General features: G+C 37.5%; 1 protein-coding gene across 4 annotated transcripts in view; it reads left to right on the forward strand.

The window, feature by feature from the left end:
* Positions 1 to 17,225, forward strand: part of ADAMTSL1 (ADAMTS like 1) — a 982,413-nt gene that overhangs the window by 636,501 nt on the left and 328,687 nt on the right. For all 4 annotated transcript variants that reach the window (XM_074394894.1, XM_074394896.1, XM_074394895.1 and 1 more), the window contains one exon: positions 744 to 980. In XM_074394894.1, coding sequence (XP_074250995.1) covers positions 744 to 980 — 237 coding nt within the window. The remainder of the gene's footprint in view (positions 1 to 743; positions 981 to 17,225) is intronic.

Consider the following 17,225-nt stretch of genomic DNA (forward strand, 5'->3'; position numbering starts at 1 on the left):
CAGCCTTGAGAGCTGTGCAGTTATTGCCTCTGTTCTAACACAAGCCTAGGCTTCCCTGTGTTCGAACAGAGGTGGTAACTCTGCACTGCACTGCAGCCCCCCACCCACCTGAGGAGGAAGCCCATGCTCTTTCCATTCTGCCATGCTGCCCTAAGCCAAAGAAATTCATATACGCATGGTTTTATATTTTTGTTCCCTACGTTTAATTCTAAACACGATGTGGCCTAAGTCCTAGACAAAAAAAATTGCAACTCCACAAAAACTTTTTGAATGAAAATATTATAAACTTTGTACTGCTAGTTATTCAAACAAAGAAATGTCATAGCTCTCAACATCAGAACTGAAAGAGACAGAAATAATTTCAACTAACCCTCTGAGCGTACTAGGTTCTACTTATGAGGAAGTCAAAATAATACTACAATGTGGAAGAATTTACGAGCCAATAGACAGCTTTTAGAAAATACATGTCCCAACGATTTCAAGCCAAGTACTTTCAAACCAATTACTTTCCCATTTAAACTCAATCAGAAAATGTATTTTGAGGTGGTTGCTTTCTCAGATTTCTACATTTTGAGAGCCAAATAATTATATAACTTCTAAGATGATATTATACGTTCCATCTGTCATGACCAGGACATTTGTTTTGCTTTCTGAGACCGAAGCAGAGCATGTGGCTGCTCCAGTTTCCTATTTGGGGTGTATCCTTTTAACCTGGGTATGTCCTTTCTCTCTTTTGTCTCCAGGACTGCCCACCAGAAGCAGGTGACTTCCGAGCTCAGCAATGCTCAGCTCATAATGACGTCAAGCACCATGGCCAGTTTTATGAATGGCTTCCCGTGTCTAATGACCCTGACAACCCATGTTCTCTCAAGTGCCAAGCCAAAGGAACAGCCCTGGTTGTCGAACTAGCACCTAAGGTCTTAGATGGTACTCGTTGCTATACAGAATCTTTGGATATGTGCATCAGTGGTTTATGCCAAGTAAGTGTTGATTTGTTTTCATTCAACTTGCCCAGAGGGTTTTAGTGTCTTTGCTTAAGTGGTTCACATAGTTTCACTATCTGAGTCACTCATACTTACACTTTTTAGAGTTTATAAATTGTGAAATATTTGAAAATTAAGGTGTGTTTTCAGTGAAAAGTACAAGTGCTGTACTTTCCTTTCCTTGAGTGTCACTTGCATATAAAATATAAAAATTTTTGAGTCGTGTTTATCAGTTATGTACTAGACTTTGAAATTACACCCTACCTTGGCTATTCCTGAAGAGTGTGTGAGTGTGTGTGTGTGGATTTGGAGGCCTCGATTTTCATTTACTCAGAGTTTCAGAGTAAATCAGGTAAGACCAATTCTAAAATCCCCAAGTAAACTGTAGGAGAACTTGGTGCTACTTTACTGTAATTTCCATTATATTGAAAAATCAGACAAACTGTAGAGAAAGTCATGAAAGAGCCACCTAAGTTGGACTTTCAGTTAAATCTTTAAAACAGGATTACAAAGAGGTTTGATTTCTGATATCCATCCATTCATCGATGTCTGCTTTAAATAGGGAATCAGTAAGGTGAAGAAGAGTTTGTATGTTTGTCATGCCTTTGCCATCTTGATTTTCAGATCCTCTTTTTGGATTAGGATGATCAGTCTAGTTTTTGGAGCAAGCAGTTGCTATTATTTTTCTGTGTGCTGTCTTTGACTATATACTTTCATATTTCATGAAGAAGACACAAAATGTTGATAATACTTGCCTTTCCCAATATGATATAATAAAATTTTCTTTCTTCAGAATCTGTAATATCATGGCTAACAGTATAAGAGAAATATAAAATACATTTTAGTAATTTGTTATTTCAAATTCACGTTTGTTTAAAACTTACATCTATATTTGGACGTAAAGGAAAAACTGTAGTGTAAATTCCTTTAAGAGATGTGAGATGTCAGGCAAGGTTTTATGCATACAAGAGAGAAACAGACATACTCAGATGTCGTAAGGCTTAAAATCATGAGGCAGAGAAACTGGTCTCAGAAGAACGCAGATAATGAAACATGTATCTGAAGGTTTCCTTATATACAAAAGATATATGAATGTCAGGAATAAATTTTAATATGGAATTTTACTATTTTAAAGCTAGAAAGGGCCTTAGAGTTACTCAATCAGCATTCTAAAAAGTAATATATCTGAAAAATCATTTCTGATATTTGTTATTTACTTCCTCCTTTAGGACTCTTAGTGGTATTGAAATGAAATTACAAAATCTGAAAAAGCTTTAGGAATAGTAGAGAATTATAAAGCAAATGGATTTAGATGGGGAGGCTGTGTTATAGGGAGTGGCAAACAAAAGAATAATAAATCCTTCTGTATGTATACTGTTTGAGTAAAGCAAGGAAGGTTTCCATTTTAGAAGTGAAAAAACTGAGGACCATAAAATATGCATGATCTTCATGTATGTTTGGTCATGCCAGAAATGGGACTAAGTTTCAGATCTCCTGAGATTGAGTCTGATGTTATTGCTACTATATTACCCTGCCGAATGAACCAAAATAAACAAGACAGCTCAGCAAATTAGGTTTCATTTGTTTCTGTTGCATGGGAGTTCAATGTGGCATATTTTTTCCTAAACTAATCCTGCCAGCTGGCTTCATGTACCTTCGCAACTGAAAGTGAATCTTATCTCAGTTGCTAAAGAATAAATTTCACATATGATAAATATGGAGTGATAGCACTGGACTTTGGGTTGCAAGTATAAACATGCTTTAATAGATTCTTATAAGTACAACAGATTCAGGAACAAATGTAAATTATACCATATTTGAAAAGCATTGTGACGTATATAGAGAAATAATGACTGGTTATTTTTATTATTTTCTTCATTTATTTGTCTTGTGAGAGACAATCGTGTAGTGAAGGTGATGGAAAAACAGATTGCATTTAAGCACTAACAGGTAATTTAGTTTGGCAGGAGAGCTGGATAAGCTCCAGGTATTCGATAAGAAGAGGGAGGTAGTTTGGGAGAGAATCATGGAGGTTTGAATGGCAGACAGGACTATAGTAAACTGTGGATGACCAAGAAAGAGTTTAATGGTGAAAAAACATAATCAGAGTTCTGCTTTGGAAAGATTATTATAACTACTGTTGCAAGAAACTTGGAGTGGACGGCTCTGGAGGGAGGCAGCATCTTCGTTGGAGGCTTTTAGAGTGGCGGGTGACGCAAGGCATGAGCTTGGGCCAGGGCAATGATAGCAGGAACAGAAGGAAAACCTAGTCTGAAACCAGGAAGGAGTTTTCATTTTGATTATAACTAGGGCAGATGGTAGAAAGCAAAAAATCAAACATGATCAGAGGATCAAAACCTGAAACTTAATAGAGATTTGTAAGGGATGTCATGTTGGATTCTTTTTTTAAAAGTCAAGTTTATTAAGGTGTGTGTAATTTACACAAAGTAAAATTCATCCTTTTTGTGTACATTTCTGTGAGTCTGGGTGACTTTGACAGCTCTGATTCAGACTATTTTTTTATATTCTCTGAACCCCTCCCCACCGCCAAATTTTCTTATGCTCTTTTGGGGTCATTTCCTCCCTGCTGCTGGCAACCATCTCCACACATTTGCCTTTTCCAGAACTTCTGTCTTGGATACTTTTCTACCACTACCATCACAGCCTGTGTCTTCATGACTACTTTGTATTTTATAAAACCAGTAGAGAAACAGGATAAAAAGATGACAGAGGAGTAGAGATTGAATACTTACATGCAGTATGTGCTCTTTTAAAAGAACAAGAGTGAAGATACTAATAGAGAAGTTGAAAGACACTGCCACCTCAAAAAATAGTTTAAATACATAAATTCCATTCTACTTAGATAAAAATCCTTCATTTAAATTGCACCTATATATTGATGATAAATCTTTGTTCAGTCTTCGGTAATAAACATTAAGAAAAACCTTTATTTTTATATTTTTAAAACATGGTCAGTAATCTTAAAGCTAAATTTTATTATTATCATTATTATCATTATTATTTGAAATAGAGTCCCGCCCAGGCTGGTGTGCAGTGGCATGATCTCAGCTCACTGCAACGTCCGCCTCCAGGGCTGAAGCAATTCTCCTGTCTCAGCCTCTGGAGTAGCTGAGATTACGGGCACATGCCACCACACCTAACTAATTTTTGTATTTTTAGTAGAGACGAAGTTTCACCATGTTGGCCACACTGGTCTCAAACTCCTGACCTCATGTGGTCCACCTGCAAATGTGCAGTGTTCATAAATGGCTTCTCCTAGTTTCCTAAAGAAATCATTTCCCCTGTCAGATTTTTCCCTTTTCTTCCTTGTCTAACCTATTTGTTAGGGATTCTTGGCTTTTTCTCTTGTTTTATTTTTGTCTTATTATAATTTGTTTGGGTAAGCTGCTTCAAATATTTTTGAGCATAGGCAGATATAAATCATAAGTAAACAAGTAAACAAATCATACAAGTAAACAAATGTTTTGATTTGGACATAGTCTTGCCTTGATAGAAAATGACAGCATAGCTAGAGAGATTTGTCATTCGCGTGCACGAATCTTTATTTCGAGTATACCTGTTTAATACTCTACAAAGAGCCACATTCTCAGGACTGTTTGAGTCTTTAACGCTTAAATAGAATCTTTGAGTCCTGGGCTTTCTAGAGCCAGAAGGTAGCTTAGCAGTTCCCAGATACTGCTGTTTCACAGAGGAGGAAACAGAGCCCTGGAGACTGTCCTGAGGTCACAAAAAACTTGGGTGACCTGTATTTTTTGTAAATTTGCTTCAGGAAAATTCTAGAATCATTGCTATTTATAATACATACCTAATTCTTAGTAATAGTAGAACATCATGCAAGGCGGTAATAGCAAAGATAATAGCTTCCATTTTTGAGTGACTATCATATCTAGGTACTTGTTTTCAAATAGTTACAATTCTGCATATTAGACATAATTATCCTTATTTCACAGATGAAGAAACTGGAGGCTCAGGTAGATTTTATGTATTGCCCAGAGATACCCAGTTCTGTCTGACTTCAAAATTCCTATTCCTTCTGGTGAGGCCAGGTAGACAGAGGCTCCGATCATTTGGTAGTTGTCCCCAAATTTGGCTGCCTATCAGAATCACCTGGAGAACTCTTAAAAGACTCAACTCTTAGGCCTTGTCTTCCAGAAATTCAGATTTATTAATTCTATGTATTGAAAACACTTTCCTTATCATTCTATTACAGCCAGATTCACTTATAGATTGGAAAGCAGACAGAATTTAAAGCCAAAAGACATGAGTTGGGGTCGGGCACAGTGGCTCACACCAGTAATCTGGGCACTTTGGTAGGCTGAGGTGGGTGGATCACCTGAGGGCAGGAGTTCAAGACCTGCCTGGCCAACATGGCGAAACCGTGTCTCTATTAAAAAGGCAAAAATTAGCCAGGCATGCTGGCTGGCGCCTGTAGTCACAGCTACTTGGGAGGTTGAGGTGGGAGAATGGCTCGAACTGAGGATGTGGAGGTTGCAGTGATCTGAGATCGCACCACTGCACTCCAGCCTGGGTGACAGAGCAAGAGTCCATCTCAAAATAAAATAAAGTAAATAAAAATAAGACATCAGTTGGAATCTAGCTCTTCTTTAACAAACTGTAATCTTGGTCAATTTACTCACCCTCCCTAAGTTCTATTTTTTAATCTGTGCAAAATGGATTGTCTCCCAGACCATAGTGTACCAAGTAAGATAATACATGTGAAAATATTTAATAAACTGTAAAGTGCTATAGAAATGCATAAGACTCTGAAATTTTTGAGTTGGAAACTATATTAAATTAGTGGTTCCCTGTATAAGATTTTATAACCCTGTAACATTTCAAAAACTTTCCAGAATGTGATAAAGTAACAAACTCCTTAGTTGGTTAGGTAATGACTTTCAATAAACAAAGAGAGACCTTCCACCACGTACTTTCCCCATCATCACTTCACAATCGAAACATTTATAACAAGAAAGTAGTAAGAACCTAATTTCAGAATAAAGGACAATTCTTTGAACTGAAGATAGTTTGTCTTATGAGAAAGTTACTACCCCTTACTTTTCTGGTTTTTTCCAGAGCACAGAAATAGTCACTAATAGTGCTTCACAGCCCAGTGTTTAAAAGCAGGGCCTTTGAGATCATATAGTCCAGCCCCAGGAGATACTCCTCCGCTACATTGTATGATTTTCCCGGGATCCTATGGCTAGTTAATGACAGACTAGAGGTCAGAGAGTGCCAGTGTTTTCAACATTTTCTAACTATGTTCCCTGCATTATTTCTTCAGTTTATCCCATGGGCTGAGATTTTGTCCAGCTGTAGTTCTACCATTAATAGAATACAAACAACAGGTTTAATGAACGTACCTTTTCAAACCACATTCTCCCCCTTTCCCTCCCTGTCTCCCTTCTAGGATCTGATAATCATCCCCAAGGGGTCCTTATGTTCTCCATCTTCACCTTGCATCTCAGACTGAGAAACACTGGGATTCTTATTTGCTCATTATCATCCTAGACTAGATGAAGTTGGAGAGAAGGCTGAGCTAGGGAAGCAATTTGTCATTGTATGAATAGCTAAAGGACAGAGGCTCTGGAATCATACTGTCTAAGTTGGAATGTAAGCTCACCACTCATTGACATGTGCCTTTGAGCAAGTTCCTAAGCCTCAGTTTCTTCATCTGCAAAATGAGAATGATAATTGTAAAAATGGGATTAGAGTGAAGATTAAGTAATCAAATACATTTAAAGAGCTTACTATAAACTTGGGGAATACTACTAGTATTAATTGTACCCAAGTTATTTCTTATCTTTGTCTTCCTTACAGCCTTTCTGAGTGCATGATTTAATATGGTTATACATACAAAAGGGATAATGACTTCCTAATGAATGAACAGACCTTCTGTTAATTTCATATTGCAGTCATCTTTTGCAAATAGCTCCACATTGTACACTTATCAACTCCTGATCCAGGGCAGTGAATTGCATCCTGCACAGAGTTAATGAGCCGTTACAAATAGGATCAGTACTATTAGTACTGCTGCTGTTACTCATTTATTTTCATTATCCAATTTACCCCTATTTATATTTGTTGTAAAACACAAAGCTGGTTTCTGTTTTAAATATATTTTTAAAAGAGTAGCATAAATTTACAGATAGAACATGTGCTGCTGTTAAAAATAATTTTGAGGTTATTTTGAAAGCAAATAGAGAAAAGTATGTTTTATTTTTATAATTAATAGAATTCAGCAGCCGATACCTAATATATGTATATCAAAAGAAAAAGTATGATTATAAATAAGCCTTTTTATCATGAATCTGCATATTTGTAATATTGCTTATTTCTATTTCAAAAAATCAATCATTTTGAAAAGAAAAAGAAGAATTCCTTTCAGGTAAGGCCTTATATAATATTGTTTTAAAATGAATAATACAGTACAAAAATAAGCAGTAAATTGAATCACAGAGTTTTGATGTCTATACTTTATTCTGGCAATATGAAAATGAATCATATTTCTAACAAAGGAATTTTCATGTTTAATAATTCCTGTGGTGAGTAGTTTGAAATGAATTGAATGGAATGATTATTTCTCCATCTCTGTCTGTGACCTAAGTCACTAGTATCAAATGTCCACCAGTTATTCCAAAGGTGGTGATGTCAGAAATAAGGTGTTGGACATTTTTTTCTTCTGTACTTTATAATGTAGTTCCACGTGAAAGCATGGCGTTACTTAAAATATTTAATGCATAGTCTTTCTTATTCTCTTCTTTTCATAGTAAAGATAAAACCGACTACTACTTACTAGTTGAATTGCCTTAGTTTCTGAACCTTGTTTATGCCTTCTTTCAATAATCTGCTCTATGTTGATTACTGAGGATATAAAATTGATTCAGATCTCTTTCCGTAGGAATGATACATTTTTAGAGTTATTATGCTAAATACTGAAAATACATCAATGGACAAATATGCTAAATACTGAAAATACATTAATGGGCAAGAAGGAACAACAACAAAAAAAACATAGTCCTTGCCCTCCCAGAATTTCTACTCTGAGGGGAGATAAGTATATAGGGAAGTGTACTACGTAGTCACTATTCCCTCACGGTAGATGGGAAGCTCTCTCTAAAATACAGATTTAGTTTCATTTCTCATCTGCTTGAATCATTTCAATTGCACTTTTTTGCCTTCAGGTTAAAAAAAAATCCCAAATTCCTTTACATGGTGGCTTAAAGCAACAGAAATGTATTCTCTTACAGTTCAAGGCTAGAAGTCAAAAATCAAAGTGTCATCAGGACCATGCATTCCCTGCGGCTCTGGGTGGAATCCTTCTTTGCCTCTCTTGCCTCTTCCTAACTTCTAATAGTAGCCATCAATCCTTGGTATTTCTTAGCTCACAGCAGCAGCACTCTAATCTCTGCCTCTGTTATCACATGGCATTCTACCCTCGGTGTCTGTGTCTTCACCTCTTCTTAGAAGGACAACAATCATATTAATTAGAGTCCACCCTAATGAACTATGAATTCATCTTAATTTGGTTATATCTGCAAAGATTGTGTTTCCTAAAAAGGTCACATTTATAGGCATCAGAGGTTTTGACTTTAGCTTATCTTTTGTGTGGGACACAATTCAACCCATGACAGCAGGCTACCTGGCTCCCAAATTAACGTCCTTCCCAAGTGACAAATATTCACCTGATCTTAATGCCCCAAAAGTTTTAACCCATTTCAGCATCAACTCTAAAATATTATCAACTCAAAAAGCTCCAAATTTGATCAGCTGAATCAGCTATGGGTGAAACTTGGATAGAGTACATCCTGGGGCGTCATTTGTCTCCATCTGTGCACATTTGAAGCCAAAAATCAGTTATCTGCTTCCAAAATGCAGTGGTGGGACAAGCGGAGGAAGCATTCCCATTCCCACTTGAAAAGGGAAGAATAGTTCCTAAGCATGTCTGATACCCAGCAGGAAAAAAATACACTGGATTTCAAGGCCTGAGAATAATCTCTGGGGCTCAATGCTTTATTCTGTGTGCCTGCCAAGGAGGCGGCCCTGCCCTCTCAGCTCAAGGAGGTCAAGTCAGCCCAACCCTCTGCATCTATGGCTCAGACTTCAGAGTCATTCTTCTTTCACTTTGTCCCGTCTCTGGGACATTTATTCTACATTGTCAGTATTTCTGCTGGTATGAAATTCTCAGATATCTTATTAGTCTTTCTTGCAATTAACAGGCATCCAAGCCATCAAACAAGGGAGTCCTCTACAGTTGTTTCCTGAATAACTGCATCTCTATTCCTGGCTTCTGTTAAGATGGTTGAGGGATTCATGAGTCACATGCCTAATTTCTTTAGCAAATGGTTGTCTAGCCACAACCTTAGCCCTGTTACCAGAGCCCACTACCTGAGTAAGCTGAAAATGTTTCAAATAATCAAGTGCTAATACCTTTCTGCTTAACGGTTCATCTCTCAGTTTATCTCTTTGCTCTTACATTTCACTGTAAGTACCAAGGAGAAACCAGACTGTAGCATTTCATGGGAGGTACCCAGGGGGAGGTAACTGAATCATGGGGGTAGGTCTTTCCTGCACTGTTTCATAATAGTGAATGAGTCTCACAAGATCTGATGGTTTGAAAAAGGCAAGTTTCCCTGAACAAGCTCTCTTCTCTTGTCTGCTGCTGTGTGAGACGTGTCTTTCACCTTCTGCCATGATTGTGAGACCTCCCCGCCACACGGAACTATAAGTCCAATAAACCTCTTCTTTTGTAAATTGCCCAGTCTTGGGTATGTTTATAAGCAGCATGAAAATGGACTAATATAGTAAGTTGGTACCAGTTAGAGTAGGATGCTGCTGAAAATAAACCTGAAAATGTGGAAACAACTTTGGAACTGGGTAACAGGCAGGAAGAAAAAGTGGTTTTGTGGGCCAAGCCCAGGGTCCCATGCTGTGTACAGCCTAGGGACTCAGTGACCTGCATCCCAGCCACTCCAGCCATGACTGAAAGGGGACAATGTAGAGCTCGGGTGATAGTTTCAGAGTGTGCAAGCCCTAAACCTTAGGAGCTCCCATGTGGTGTTGAGCCTCTGAGTGCACAGAAGTCAAGAATTGAGGTTTGGGAACCTCTACCTAGATTTCAGAAGATGTGTGGAGACACCTGGATGCCCAGACAGAAGTTTGCCACATTGGCAAGACTGTCATGGAACACCTCTGCCAGGGCAGTACAGAGGGAAAAGTGAGGTCAGAGCCCCCACACAGAGTCCCTACTGTGGCACCACTTGGTGGAGCTGTGAGAACAGGGCCACCATCCTCCAGACCCCAGAATGGTATATCCATTGACAGCTTACACTGTGTGCTTGGAAAAGCCAAAGAAACTCAATACTAGCCTGTAAAAGCCGGGAAAAAGGCTGCCCAAGACCTTGAGAACTGCCCAAGACCATGGGAACCCATCTCTTGCATCAGTATGACCTGAATGTGAGATGGGGAGTCAAAGGAGATCATTTTGGAGCTTTAAGATTTGACTGCCCTGCTAGATTTTGGACTTGCAAGGGGCCTGTAACCCCTTTGTTTAGGCCAATTTCTCCCATTTGAAATGGCTGTATTTACTCAATGCCTGTATCCCAATTGTATCCAGGATGTAACTCACTTGCTTTTGATTGTACAGGCTCATAGGCAGAAGAGACTTGCCTTGTCTCAGGTAAAACACTGGACTGTCGACTTTTGAGTGAATGCTAAAATGATCTAAGACTTTGGGAGACTGTTGGGAAGGCATGATTGCTTTTGAAATATGAAGATGTGAGATTTGGGAGGCGCTGGGCAGAATGATACAGTTTGGCTGTGTCCCTACTCAAATCACATCTTGAATTGTCACTTCCACAAGTCCCATGTGTAGGAGGAGGATCCCAGTGGGAGGTGATTGAATTATGGGGGCAGGTCTTGTGCTGTTCTCGTGATAGTGAATGAGTCTTACAAGATCTGATGGTTTTAAAAAAAAAGGAATTCCTCTGCACAAGTTCTCTTCTCTTGTCTGCCACCATGTGAGGTGTGCCTGTCACCTTCTGCCATGATTGTGAGGCCTCCCCAGCCATGTGGAACTGTAAGTCCAATAAACCTCTTTCTCTTGTAAATTGCTCAGCATCAGGTGTGTCTTTATTAGCAGCATGAAAACAGACGAATACATCATTGCAAGTTCTACTTTCCATTCAATGGCAGAAAATGACACAGCCAAGTTCTCGAACACTGTATAACAGAAATCATCTTTCTTCTAGTATCCAATTAAATGTTCATTTCTTTCTAAACCCTCACCAGAGTTACCCGTAACGTCTATGATAGTTAATTTGAGGTGTTAACTCAACCAGATTTAAAGATGCCTAGGTAGCTGCTAAAGCATTGTTCCCAGGTGTGTCTGCAAGGGTATTTTTCAAGGAGTTTGACTTGTAAATCAGTGGACTGGATTGGGAAAATTTGCTCAATGTTGGCAGACACAATCCAGTTGACTAGGGACCTGAAAGGAACAAAAAGATGGACCTGTGGATGATGCAGCAAGAAAGTCCTCACCAAATGCCAGTACCTTGATTGTGAACTTCCCAGTCTCCAAAATTGTGAGGAAATAAATTTCCATTTGTTATAAATTACCCAGTCTCAGGTATTTTGTTATAACAGCACAAATATACTTTGGTAACATCTATATTTCTATCAATTTTCTCTTCAATCTAGGGTTTTTTCTATGAAGCACTTCAGAATTCTTCTAATCTCTACCCATTATCCAACTCCAAAGCCAGAAAGTAACATCCCATAGAAATTCATTTATTTTGTAATATTTTGGCCAGGCACGGTAGCTCATGCCTATAATCCCAGCACTTTGGGAGGCCGAGGCAGGCAGATCATGAGGTCAGAAGTTCAAGACTAGCCTGGCCAATATGGTGAAACCCCATCTGCACTAATAACACAAAAATTAGCCTGGCATGGTGGCACGTGCCTGTAGTCCCAGCTACTCAGGAGTCTGAGGCAGGAGAATAGCTTGAACCCGGGAGGCAGAGGTTGCGGTGAGCCGAGACAGCGCCACTGCACTCCAGCTCAGGTAACAGAGCAAGACTCTGTCTCAAAAAAGAAAAAAAAAAAAAAGAATAATTTATTTTGTAATATTTTATTTTTGTCACCTTAGCTGCATCTTTTGTGTATTCAAGTATTATTTTTATTCGTGGAAGGGATTCTCCTGCTATATTGACATTGTTTTCAATCTTGCTGTTTCATTTATGAAGTGAAAGAGTTTCCACAGCTGAATAAAAAGCTTTTTGGAAAGTTGTATCTATTTAATTTTTCCTTTGAAATGAAGTGTAAGCTTAACAAAAATCGATGATTTTGTTTTCCCAAACAGGTTTGGTGAAGTAAACAAGGAAGAGCAAATCTCAAATAGAAAACATTTTCAAATTTTATTATTTTTAGTGGTGTATAGTTTTTAGAATATATTCATGCCCATCATTGTGTGCTTCTTCTGCCAGTTCTGTGGGATAACTTTATTTCCCTTTTATAAATGAGGAGATTGAGGCTCAAAGAAAGTCATACAACTGGAAAAAGGCATAGTACATTTCAAATTATATTTCTACTATATGTCATCCTTTCCTATGAGACCAGCATCATCCTGATACCAAAACCTGCAGAGAGAGACACACAACAAAAAAGAAAACTTCAGGTCAATATCCTTGATGAATACTGATGCAAAAATCCTCAACAAAATGCCGGCAAACTGAATTCAGCAGCACTTCAAAAAGCTAATCCAACATGATCAACTAGGCTTTATCCCAGAGATGCAAGGTTGGTTAAATATATACAAATCAATAAATGTGATTCATCACATAAACAGAACTAAAGACAATAGTCCCAGATGCAGGAAAAGACTTTTTATAAAATTCAACATCTCTTCATGTTAAAAATTTAATAAACTAGGTATTGAAGGAAAATACCCTAAAACAATAAGAGCCATCTATGAGAGACCCAAAGCCATCATTATACTGAAAGAGCAAAAGGTAGAAAATTCCCTTTTCAAACTAGCACAAGACAAAGATGCCCTCTCTCACTACTCCTATTCAACATCATATTGGAAGTGCTGGCCAGAGCAATCAGGCAAGAGAGAAAGATAAAAAGCATCCAAACAGGAAGAAAGAAAGTCAAACTATCTCTGCAGACGACGTGACTCTATGTCTAGAAAACCACATGGTCTCAACCCAAAGCTCCTTAAGCCAATAAACAACTTGAGCAAAGTCTCGGCATACAAAATCATTGTACAAAAATTATTAGCATTCCCATACACCAACAACAGCCAAGCTGAAAGCCATGTCAGAAATGCAATTCTATTTGTAACTTCCACAAAAAGAATAAAATACCTAAGAATACAGCTAATCAGAAAGGTGAAAATTTTCTACAATAAGAATTACAAACCATTGCTCAAAAAATCAGAGATGACAGAAACAAATGAAACAACATTCCATGCTCCTGGATAGGAGGAATCAATATCATTAAAATAGCCACATTGCCTAAAGCAATGTACAGATTCAATGCTATTCCTATCAAACTACCAATGACATTCTTCACAGAACTAGAAAAAGCTATTTTTGAATTCATATGGAATTTTTTTTTTTTACTAGGCAAAGAACTTTATTAACCTTGGTTTCAAACTTGATTCTCAGGCTTCTTTGGCTTAATTAGTGGCAAACAATGAATTGTGTATAAGCAAAAACTGAAAAGAGCTGCAGTGGCCAAGGGGCTTGGGCTGAAAAATATTAGAGTTCTAGATTTTATCATATCCATGACAAAAATTTCTTTAAAAGCAGTCATAACATAAAATAGCAGCTCCCAGTAACTTCTTCAAGTTTTATCTTCTTAAGTGGACTCAGTTCAGTTTGGCTCGTCTCGGAAGCCTCATCAAAATTCTCCACAAGGTCTGGAACTTCATCCTCCTCCTCTCCAGTAGCACGTGGTACTTTTCCATCCACAGACTGAACAGAGCTTCAGCCAGTCTCCTTAAACTAATCAGACTGTCTACACCAAGCTGGTTTAAGACACTAGATAGCATTTCTTGTCAGCTGCTTTGTCGCAGCATGGCCTGTAATGGTGAAAGTGTTCACGGCCAGAGATGCCTGAACTTTAGGATTGTGAAAGTGGTTCACTGTTCCCTGGTTTGTAAACATAGTCACCTCTTCAGTACCACAGGTGTTGTTTACCCCTAACTTCTTTAAGGAGAACTGAAGTTTTTTTTGTTCTGTTTTGTTTTGTTTTTATCGTCTGCTGTGGCTGTTTTATGAACCACCTTCTTTCTGCGAGCAGTTCCTTTCCCACCAATGCGCATTTGTGCCTGCAGTTTGGCAAGTTTTCCTGATTCATGATTGTTTCTTTCATCTTGTTGGAGTGGAGAAGGGGCCACGCGGGAGACTAGGGTTGGTGTTGAGGGGGTCTCGGGTGGACCAGCTGAGATTAGGAGCACACACACAGGGACACAAGATGGCCCCTCTCACATGGAACTTTTAAAAGAGCCCCATAGTCAAGGCAATGCTAGACAAAAGAACAAAACTGTAAGCATCACATTACCCTGCTTCACACCATACTACAGGACTACCATAACCAAAACAGCATGGTACTGGTACAAGAAGAGACACATAGACCAATGGAACAGAATAGAGAGCCCAGAAATAAGGCCACACACCTATGACCATCTGATCTTGAACAAAGCTGACAAACATAAGAGACGAGGAAAGGACTCCCTATTCAATAAATGGTGCTGGGATAACTGGCTAGCCATATGCAGAAGACTGAAACTGGACCCCTTCCTTATACCACAGACAAAAATTAACTCAAGTGGATTAAAGACTTAAATGTAAAACTCAATAATATAAAAAAAACTCTGGAAGACAAGGTAGGCAATATTCTGGAGATAAGAACTGGCAAAGATTTCATGACAAAGATGCCAAAAGCAATTGCAACAAAAGCAAACATTGACAAATAAAATCTAGTTAAACTAAAGAGCTTCTGCACAGCAAAAGAAACTATCAACAGAGTAAACAGACAACCCACAGAATGGGAGATAATATTTGCAAACTATGTATCTCTCTAAGGTCTATTATCCAGCATCTATTAGCAACTTAAACAAGTTAACAAAACAAACCACCCCAAAACCACCCCATTAGAAAGTGGTAAAGGACATGAACAGCTTGTTTTCAAAAGAAGTCATACATTCATCCAACAAGCATATTAAAAAAGCTCCTTTTTGATTTTTTAAATAGTCGTTTGTATAATTGGTATTAGTTTTTCTTTAAATGTTTGGTAGAATTCAGCAGTGAAGTCATTGGGTCCTGGGCGTTACTTTGATGAGAGACCATTTATTACTGCTTTGATCTATTTATTCATCATTGATCTGGTCAGTTTTCTATTTTCTCCTGATTCAATCCTGATGTAATCAATGTGTCCAGGAATTTACCCACTTCTAGGTTTTCCAATTTATTGGCATATAGTTGTTCATAACAAAGTAATGATCATTTATATTTCTATGTTGTCAGCTGTAATGTTTCCTTTTTCATTTCTGATTTTATTTATTTGAATCTTCTCCGTTTTTTGTTTTGTTAGCCTAACTAAAGTTGTGTTGATTTTGTTTATCTTTTCAAAAAACCAACTTTTCATTTTGTGGACCTTTTCTATTAGTTTTTAGTTTCAATTTCATTTATTTCTGCTCAGATCCTCATTATTTATTTTCTGCTACTAATTTGGAGTTTGCTTTTTCCTCTTTTTTTTAGTTCCTTAAGATACATGATTAGATTGTTTAGATTCTTTATATTGTTTTAATATAAGCATTTATTGCTATAAATGTCTGTCTTAGTATCAATCTTCCTGTATCCCATAGTTTCTGGTATGTTGTGCTTCCACTTTCATGTTTTTCAATAATTTTTTTAATTTCCTTCTTTATTTATTGACTCAGTAATCATTCAGGAACATTTTATTTAATTTCCATTTATTTGTATAATTTCCAAAGTTCATCTATATTTGTATAGTTTTGAAAATTACTGATTTCTAGTTTTATTTCATTGTGGTCAGAAAAGATACTTGCTCTAATTTGAATAATTTTGAATTTTTTTGACTTGTTTTGTGTCCTAATATATGGTGTATTCTGGAAAATGTTCCATGTGTTAAGGAGAAAAGTATGTATTCTGTAGTAGTTGGATGAAATGTTCTGTAAATGTCTGTTAGGCCATTTGATCTAGCATATAGTTTAACTCTGATGCTTTTTTGTTAAATTTCTGTCTGGATGATCTGTCCATTACTGAAAGTGGGGTGCCCTAATATTTTTGTATTGCCATCTAGCTCTCCTTTTAGATCTTTTAAAATTTGCTTTATATATTTGGGTGTGCTGGTGTTGGGTGTGTGTATACTTACTATTGTTATATCTTTTTGCTGAATTAACTCTTTTATCATTATATAATGATCTTCTTTGGCTCTTTTTACAGTTTTTGACTTATAGTGTGTTTTATCTGATATAAGTATAGCTACTCCTGCTCTTTTTTGGTTTCTATTTGCATGGAATGTCTTTTTCCATCCCTTCACTTTCAGTTTGTGTGCCCTTATAGGTGAAGTGAGCTTCCTGTTTTCAGCATATAGTTGGGCCTCGTTATTTATTTCATTCGTCCACTTTTTATCTTTTAATTGAAGAATTTAGTCCATTTATATTTAATGATATATTGATAAGAACTACTGTTGCCATTTGGCTACTTGTTTTCTTGTTATTTTGTAACCTCTCTCTTTCTTTTTTACTGTCTTTCTTTGTGGCCAAGTGATTTTTCTCTAATGTTAGCTTGGTGTAAAAGTTATTGCTGTTTTGGACCAAAAATTTTACATCAGTATAGCTGGACTAAAACACATCTTTATTAATCAAAATAGGAGCCATTACAATCAACACATTTTTGCTAACAAGAAGTAAGTTCATTTATTCCTGTAGCATAAAACTATGTGCTTTGGGATTTGATGAACTCTTGGAAAGGATTTTCTGCATCTTGCTGGTTGTGAAAGCATTTTCTCTGCAAAAAGTTTTTGAGATGCTTGAAGACGTGGAAGTCAGTTGGCAAGAGTTCAGGTGAATAAGGCAGATGAAACAAAACTTCAGTAGCCTAATTCATTCAACTTTTGAAGTGTTGCTTGTGTGATATGCAGTCAGGCATTGTCAAAAGAAGAATTGGGCCCGTTCTGTTGAACAGTGCCAGC

Source organism: Saimiri boliviensis, chromosome 2 (assembly GCF_048565385.1).
Source record: "Saimiri boliviensis isolate mSaiBol1 chromosome 2, mSaiBol1.pri, whole genome shotgun sequence".
Classification (NCBI taxonomy): Eukaryota; Metazoa; Chordata; class Mammalia; order Primates; family Cebidae; genus Saimiri; species Saimiri boliviensis.